The following is a 7,943-nucleotide window of genomic DNA, read 5'->3' as shown; positions in this document are numbered from 1 at the left end:
AGCTATAACATATTCTTCTTCTTCTTCTTTTTGACGTCAAGCGCTGTAACATTATCTTATGTTCGTATATTCATGATTATATAGGTTATCATCGACCAAGAAGACTAAAAGATGAACTCATTTTCCCACGTTCCTCCGGGATTTAGATTTCACCCAACTGACGAAGAACTTGTAGACTACTACCTGAGGAAAAAAGTCGCATCAAAGAGAATAGAAATCGATTTCATAAAAGACATTGATCTTTACAAGATTGAGCCATGGGATCTTCAAGGTTTTCTCAATCCCATCATCTTTATCCTTTGATCCTTAAATTCACGTTCTCAATTAATTAAGGAAAGTTTTTTAAAAGTGATTTATAATTCTTTTGTGGAAATATATAGAGTTATGCAAAATTGGGCATGAAGAGCAGAGTGATTGGTACTTCTTTAGCCATAAAGACAAGAAGTATCCCACAGGGACTCGAACCAATAGAGCGACAAAAGCAGGGTTTTGGAAAGCCACGGGAAGAGATAAGGCTATATATTTGAGGCATAGTCTTATTGGTATGAGGAAAACACTTGTGTTTTACAAGGGAAGAGCCCCGAATGGACAAAAGTCCGATTGGATCATGCACGAATACCGCTTAGAAACCGATGAAAACGGAACTCCTCAGGTATTTATATATCAACCCTAAAATGTAACTTCTCTTTACAATTTATTTGGATCTTACGCTAAACAATCTCAAACTATGTATCATCTCCTAAAACTAATATAAGTGATCTCATTATATGATATTTGGGGTGTAGGAAGAAGGATGGGTTGTGTGTAGGGTTTTCAAGAAGAGACTGGCTGCAGTTAGACGAATGGGAGACTACGACTCATCGCCTTCACATTGGTACGACGATCGACTTTCTTTTATGGCCTCCGAGCTTGAGACGAATGGTCAACGACGGATTCTCCCCAATCATCATCATCAGCAACAGCACGAACACCAACAGCATATGCCATATGGACTCAATGCATCTGCCTACGCTCTCAACAACCCTAGCTTGCAATGCAAGCAAGAGATAGAACTACACTACAACCACATGGTACAACAAAATCATCTTCTTGGTGAATCTCATTTATCATTCTTCCAACTTCCTCAGCTAGAAAGTCCTAAGATTCAACAAGATAACAGTAATTGCAACTCTCTTCCTTACGGAACAAGCAACACCAATAATAACTCGAGCCATAATGCTAATTTGCAGCAATCAAATATCGCGCATGAAGAACAACTAAATCAAGGGGATCAGAGCTTCAGCTCTCTATACATGAACAACGANGAGGAAAACACTTGTGTTTTACAAGGGAAGAGCCCCGAATGGACAAAAGTCCGATTGGATCATGCACGAATACCGCTTAGAAACCGATGAAAACGGAACTCCTCAGGTATTTATATATCAACCCTAAAATGTAACTTCTCTTTACAATTTATTTGGATCATACGCTAAACAATAATCTCAAACTATATATCATCTCCTAAAACTAATATAAGTGATCTCATTATATGATATTTGGGGTGTAGGAAGAAGGATGGGTTGTGTGTAGGGTTTTCAAGAAGAGACTGGCTGCAGTTAGACGAATGGGAGACTACGACTCATCGCCTTCACATTGGTACGACGATCGACTTTCTTTTATGGCCTCCGAGCTTGAGACGAATGGTCAACGACGGATTCTCCCCAATCATCATCATCAGCAACAGCACGAACACCAACAGCATATGCCATATGGACTCAATGCATCTGCCTACGCTCTCAACAACCCTAGCTTGCAATGCAAGCAAGAGATAGAACTACACTACAACCACATGGTACAACAAAATCATCTTCTTGGTGAATCTCATTTATCATTCTTCCAACTTCCTCAGCTAGAAAGTCCTAAGATTCAACAAGATAACAGTAATTGCAACTCTCTTCCTTACGGAACAAGCAACACCAATAATAACTCGAGCCATAATGCTAATTTGCAGCAATCAAATATCGCGCATGAAGAACAACTAAATCAAGGGGATCAGAGCTTCAGCTCTCTATACATGAACAACGACAACGAGCAAGTGATGGACCAAGTCACTGACTGGAGAGTTCTCGATAAATTTGTTGCTTCTCAGCTCAGCAACGAGGAGGCCGCCACTGCCTCTGCTTCTCTACAGAACAATGCCAAGGAAACAAGCAATGCTGAGTACCAAGTTGATGAAGAAAAAGATCCAAAAAGGGTTTCAGACATGGGAGAAGAATATGCAGCTTCTACTTCTTCTAGTTGTCAGATTGATCTATGGAAGTGAGCAGACAGAATATTATCTCATATAAATGCATATAAATATATATAATATACGTACACACGAACACAGTACTAATCAAGTGTAGATGATGATGGTACAGATTTATGTTTGACTTGATTTTCAATTACTACATTATTGAACTGATGTTATATGCATATAGACATTGCGTATCTATGCATGTACTCAATATGATTAACCATATGTAAACTCTAATCTAAATGTAACTTCAATATTTTTTTAATAATAATTGTCTCTTCCCACTATTTTAGTATTTAGATAATCTTCTAGCGAAATATACTCAAACACTAACAAAAAAACCTCAAATTTATCTATCACACATTCTCTCTGTAATATATCCACATCTCAATTTGTTATTTTAGATGTGTTCACTTTTTAATATAACAAATTTCAGACACTTGAATTTCATATTTCTGGACAACTATGCATGAATTATGTACTTAATATATATGTACAATAGTAAAATACACACAATCTACAAAGGTCATAAGCATATATAGCAAATTCAGAAAGAAAGAAAAAAATATACTAATAAAAAGTTGGGCTAGCTAGCGACTTACCGGAGTTGTGTTCTTGAAAATAACTACTTTAAGGAAGCTTGAAGAATATGTACAGCCATAAATAGTGAAAACGAAAGAAGGAGAAGAATGTGGCCTTGAAGGACATTCATAATTTTTAATGACATGTATGTTGGCTCGAGTCAAGATTATGTTATATAGAGACAAGCAGTGGAAAAAGAAAGAAGAACCTTTTTTTTCTTTCTTTCATCTGGTCACAAGAAAGAAGAAGCTAAAGCATGTACTCTCTCATGAAGAATTTTGTAATTATTATGTTTGATTCAAGGTCGGCACAAAAAGAAACCGTAGATTATAATTTACTTGGATGGGAAACTTATTTTTTAATAAAATTACTGCATCCAATATAATTTGTAATTAAAGATTAAAACATGAATTAACTTAGACGACTAAATTCTATTAATCGATCACCAACACAATGCCACAACTGATTCATCATAATTATGGTTGTCTTATACTATGTTGCATACAGTATATACATAGGACCAAATTAGTTTTTTTTTAAAACCAGTTTGAACTTGTACATTTAACGTATTCAAACCTTTGTACAGTTAAACGAAGTATATATCTCCATCAACAACTAAACACTCCATCGCTATTCGACAAGATATTTAACCAATGGCGCGACAAATATTACTTCATTTTTTTTTATCGAATATTAGGTTTTTTTAAGAAAACAACCCTTTTTTTTTCAATTAGAAAAATATGATCGAAAATATTCCGCATTTAATTTGGTACAAGGAACATAATGATTTGGGCGTGCTCTTTGGGGTTGACAAACACGGTCCAGAGAAGTTTGGATACTGGCCACAATTTATTTTTATTGCCGGCGAATATTATAAACAAAAACTAACAATTATCAATTCCTAAGAGTTAGATTAATCACTAATACTTGTCGATACCCCGACCTTGAATCCTGAGTAACAAACAATAGGGAGCGAAGGAGCATAATAGACAATAGCATGTGACGTATCATCATTAGTGTATATCTACCTTTTCATATAAGCCAGAAATCCCAAGACCGTATTATCTTTTGACACACTAATGATTATTTAATTAATTTTGGAGTAATTATTTTATTCAATTGCTAAGCTTGTGCTAAGTGCTAACCATTTGGAAGAATACTATTGAACAAATTATGTAGTACTAAAAGTAATCAGTTATTTTAAAATACTGATCTGACAAAGTGCTAGGGGACAACCTAGGTAGAGACATTCACCGGTTAAACAGGCTTTTTTTTTTTATATCTTTTGTCTTACGAGACAAAACTGATCATTATCTTCAGTGTAATCTTTCAAGTTCTTTTTTCTTTCTTTCCAGTCATTTACAATTCAATACTCCTATTAACATACGTTGCACAACATATAAAGATACAAATGCTATATATGCATTGTAAAGTACACATGAGCTATATAAGTTATAACATATTGAAACTACTTGGCATCACAGAGTCCGGTCTTTTCATCGCAGAATCCATCACGGCCGAGCAGACGTTGAGGTGGTGCACTGAGAAGAGGAGAAGAAGGCGAGCCATATGCATTCCTCCGGCTATTCCCGCAGCCAAGACTCTTCCTCGTGTCCACTCCGGTCAATGGGTTTGTCCCGTTTGCGTATTTACACAGAGCCTTCACATAAAGATGAAAACAATTTGTCAATGGCTTTCTCAGCTTTTGATAGTGGAAGTGATGGATAAATGCAATGGTGTTGAGAAACAAAGCTACCTGTTTCTGAAGAAGATCAATCACAGCGTCACTAAAATCCGCACCTTCGATTTTGGCACCACCAAGGTCGCTCCTGGTTAGCACCGATCGGACCAGCACAGCATTTGTCAGATTGGCTTCATTTAGCACCTAACATCGCCAGAAAATAATCGAGCTTTAACCGAAAGATAAAGGCCTCATATAGTCATATGCTAGTATATGTTACAAAGCACGGTGTATAGTGTATGGTGTTTACCATGCGGTCCATCAATGTATCACTCAAATCAGCACCTGCCAAATTCACAGCTTTCATAAATACAAAACCATATTAAGATTAAGGTACACGAGAAGAGTTATTGTGAATGAAATTTCCCCTCAAAATATAAATCCTTTCAAGAGAAGATTTCTTGGCTTAACTAGTTTAGAACTTGCCAGATTTTCGTTGGACAAAGGTGGAATCAAATCCAAGTACTCAATTCTCAGATTTCTAAAACTAATTCACTTCTAGCTTTGAAAACTCTGGCATTGAATCTAAAGAGTTGAAGATAGACATCTCCAGGGTCCTAATTGCTCCAAATGGTTCCAAGGATGTAACACATAGAGTAACTGTTACCGGACTAGAAACTATCTCAAATTACTTGTGGACGCAAAGGAAATTGAGAATCAAGGAAGTTTAGTAAAAGGGTACATGAGAAGAATCGATTATGATGATTTGTGGAAGTTGTTCTCTTTCATAATTTTCTAATGCAATAAATCCACCATCATTGCAAAGAGAAGATAAGTGATAGCACAGTTGAGAGAGACTACTAACCTGAGAAGTTTGCTTTGTATGCAACTGCTTTCTCAAGATAAGCACCATTGAAGGTCGAACCACTGAAATCAGACTCTCTCATGTCTGCAGAAGTGAAGTTGGCTCTTCTGCAATAATCAATTAAGCCACTTCACACAATTAGAACAAAAATCTTGCTTCTTCAAATTGATGGTTTGTTTATTCAAGATTTCATTTAGTTAAAAATTAAGCAAAACACATAACTTCTAACTTCCTAAAGCTCAAAGCTTTGAACTTCTTTTTTTTTATGTTGATTCCAATTCTCCATTCACCAACCAAAGTCAAAAACTTTACCTGAAATTTTCATTGGAGTGAACTGTTTTGCTGCAAAACAAACAGTGCTCATCTCAGCGACCTTTTCACCATCAAAATGACCAACGAACTTCTTAAGACAAGGAACAGAATATGATACCTGAGATCAGCAGAACTGTACTGAGCAGCCGAACCAATCCCGAACTCGCCACGTGTATCGGCCTCGAACTTGTTAAGCTCTGCCATAGCCGGCAGGCCAGAGCTTGAGGCGATAACCGCAGCCGCCATTGCTGCAGATAAGATCCTCTTCCACGTGTTTGATTCTTCTGCGCTGGAACAACAACCTTCCCTTTTCGGAAGAACAGTATTAAGTTTCTGAGAATCCGAAAATTGAGAAAACAAGAAAAGACATTGAGACTCTACGTTTGCTAGTGGGGAAGTATTCGAGTCCTCACCTAGTCGTGTTTGATGAATCTCTGATTTCTGAGTTTGAACGAGCATTTAGCTGTAGACGTCTCAATGGGTATCTCTGAAAATGGTAAGGAGATCTTGAGACAGAAGACGAGGATCTTGAAATGTCAAGTGACTTCATAGGTAGAGGAGAGAGTGAAGAGAAAGCCATTGTTAAAGGTCTAAACTTTTGCAAAGAGCAGAACTCGAAATGTTTACATTCAACTTTGTGGAAGATGAGATGAATCTGGCACGTGTGACTGATATTTCCAACTTTATCCACTTTGCTTGGGCAAGGTGTGCACACGTAGGTCAGTTTTGCTCTCCTGATTTGTTCTTGACTTCTTGGTTTCAAAACTTCCCAAGTCTTGCATACAATTTCACTTAACTCAGTTCTGCCTTGTGAAACACAACACAAAAGCAGAGGAAACAACAAAAGACCGGATCTTTTAGTTTGACTTCAACAAAACTGTCAGCCATGTGGACTAACAAGGTCATACAGAATCGTTGTAATCCTATACTGATCATTAAAGTAGCAAGAGGTCCACAAAGCAAACTAGTTTAGAATGTGTAATACTCTTCGAGCTTGTCCGGATTAAAGTCAGGGTCTACAGATGCACCGTTCTTGATCTTCTCTTGAAGCTCTAAACTCTTGGGAAGTATAATCTCAGCTCCTAGACCTTGCGTAGAGAAATACCTCTCCAACAATATCTGTAACATAAGATTCAATCAGAACCATAGTAGTTACACGTTAATAACTCAATAGATCATCATGTTCTCATCGCCTTACCACAGCAGCGTATGCATCTGATCTGCTCTGTCTCTCACTCTTGCCGAGTCCCCTGGAAATCCGAATATAGAATGTTCAAACAACAATACACACACAAAAGTTCAATCCTTTAGGAGACACTAACACTAAAGCCAAAGAACAGAGAGAGAGACTAACATTACAATCATTCGGTCTGAAGCTTCTGATGTTGTCCCATGTTCATCAAATACATAAACTCTCCAACCCCTGACCAAAAAAGCAAAGAAATTTCGAATTTTTATTATATTACCTTGATATAAACACAATCTTAAGTGTGTGAGTGTGCTTCATCACCTCTCAGCGGCTTGAACAGCAAGACGTCCAGCAACAGAACGGATTTTGTTAGACTGTATCGTTTCTTTCCCATCAGAAGATCTCGGCAACCCAATTATGAATTCATCAACCTCCTCTTCTTCTGCTATTTCCAATAACCTAGTCTCGAGCTTTTGCCCTCTCGACTTCAAAACCTAATCATATATATACCGAAGTCACATTCAATTCCATCAAACCGAAAAAAAAAACGAGAGCGAGAGAAGTTTCGAAGTTTACCGTGAGAGGTTTAACGGAGTAGCCTTTACTAATAGCGATCCCGGTTCGAGATAAACCTAAATCTACGCCGAGACTGAACCCACCTCTCCAGTTCTGGTCTTTTTTCCGAACGGCATTAGGAGGGATTTCGTCAATTGACGTCGTTGCCCTCAACGCTTGAGGATAATTACGGGTTCCAACGAGAGATAATCGATGAACGTGAGGGCGATTTACGTACTTTTGGGTTCTGAATGATATTGCTCTAGAGGAGAAATACTGAAGAGAACACATTGCAATGGTAAGAAGACGAACCAGTCTCAGACGATGATGAAGCCAAAAAGACTCTGTTCAAGAACACTCCGAGCGAAACCGAAGGTTTTATTTATCTTATTAAATAAAAATCTGATTAAAGAAAAATATGTATATATTTATTTCTCCAAAATTGGAAATTCGTTATAATGATGTTTCAGTGCTCTTTTTTCTT

At 37.4% G+C, this 7,943-nt stretch overlaps 3 protein-coding genes across 10 annotated transcripts in view; 1 reads left to right on the top strand and 2 right to left on the bottom strand.

The window, feature by feature from the left end:
- LOC104739879 (NAC domain-containing protein 7-like) overlaps positions 1 to 2,828 on the top strand; it is a 4,593-nt gene extending 1,765 nt beyond the window's left edge. The window contains exons 1-5 of one of the 7 annotated variants that reach the window (XM_019235878.1): positions 62 to 271; positions 381 to 652; positions 786 to 1,070; positions 1,230 to 1,292; positions 2,054 to 2,666. In XM_019235878.1, the coding sequence (XP_019091423.1) occupies positions 112 to 271; positions 381 to 652; positions 786 to 1,070; positions 1,230 to 1,292; positions 2,054 to 2,302 (1,029 nt within the window). In that variant the 5' untranslated portion in view covers positions 62 to 111 and the 3' untranslated portion in view covers positions 2,303 to 2,666. The other 6 variants (XM_019235879.1, XM_010460353.2, XM_019235880.1 and 3 more) reach the window with 6 other exon arrangements.
- LOC104739878 (thylakoid lumenal protein TL20.3, chloroplastic-like) lies at positions 4,168 to 6,472 on the bottom strand. 2 transcript variants are annotated; one of them, XM_010460351.2, is made up of 7 exons: positions 6,129 to 6,472; positions 5,834 to 6,022; positions 5,716 to 5,745; positions 5,404 to 5,510; positions 4,849 to 4,883; positions 4,614 to 4,742; positions 4,168 to 4,517 (listed from the first exon to the last, which is right to left on the bottom strand). In XM_010460351.2, the coding sequence occupies exons 1-7, from the start codon at positions 6,293 to 6,295 to the stop codon at positions 4,326 to 4,328; spliced, it is 849 nt and encodes a 282-aa protein (XP_010458653.1). In that variant the 5' UTR covers positions 6,296 to 6,472; the 3' UTR covers positions 4,168 to 4,325. The 2 variants fall into 2 exon arrangements, with proteins under 2 accessions (XP_010458653.1, XP_010458652.1); XM_010460350.1 differs by having other exon boundaries at positions 5,834 to 6,017; positions 6,129 to 6,326.
- On the bottom strand, positions 6,560 to 7,830 carry LOC104739877 (putative pre-16S rRNA nuclease). The gene is made up of 5 exons (XM_010460349.2): positions 7,481 to 7,830; positions 7,226 to 7,398; positions 7,070 to 7,138; positions 6,914 to 6,965; positions 6,560 to 6,834 (listed from the first exon to the last, which is right to left on the bottom strand). Exons 1-5 carry the CDS (start codon positions 7,748 to 7,750, stop codon positions 6,685 to 6,687), a joined length of 714 nt encoding a protein of 237 aa, XP_010458651.1. The 5' UTR covers positions 7,751 to 7,830; the 3' UTR covers positions 6,560 to 6,684.

Source organism: Camelina sativa, chromosome 14, assembly GCF_000633955.1.
Source record: "Camelina sativa cultivar DH55 chromosome 14, Cs, whole genome shotgun sequence".
NCBI classification, from domain to species: domain Eukaryota; kingdom Viridiplantae; phylum Streptophyta; class Magnoliopsida; order Brassicales; family Brassicaceae; genus Camelina; species Camelina sativa.
Note: the sequence above shows the minus strand (reverse complement) of the source record. Positions and strands in the feature narration are given on the sequence as shown.

What these genes read in the sequence shown, in the direction of transcription:
- LOC104739877 (XM_010460349.2), bottom strand. Translation starts at nt 7,750, where the DNA reads ATGTGTTCTCTTCAGTATTTCTCCTCTAGAGCAATATCATTCAGAACC. An exon ending in ACTCCGTTAAACCTCTCACG is followed by an intron (nt 7,399 to 7,480) that starts GTAAACTTCGAA and finishes ATATATGATTAG; the next exon opens with GTTTTGAAGTCGAGAGGGCA. An exon ending in CAGATGCATACGCTGCTGTG is followed by an intron (nt 6,835 to 6,913) that starts GTAAGGCGATGA and finishes CTTATGTTACAG; the next exon opens with ATATTGTTGGAGAGGTATTT.
- LOC104739878 (XM_010460351.2), bottom strand. Translation starts at nt 6,295, where the DNA reads ATGGCTTTCTCTTCACTCTCTCCTCTACCTATGAAGTCACTTGACATT. An exon ending in TACAGTTCTGCTGATCTCAG is followed by an intron (nt 5,746 to 5,833) that starts GTATCATATTCT and finishes TTTGTTTTGCAG; the next exon opens with CAAAACAGTTCACTCCAATG. An exon ending in ATACATTGATGGACCGCATG is followed by an intron (nt 4,743 to 4,848) that starts GTAAACACCATA and finishes TGGCGATGTTAG; the next exon opens with GTGCTAAATGAAGCCAATCT.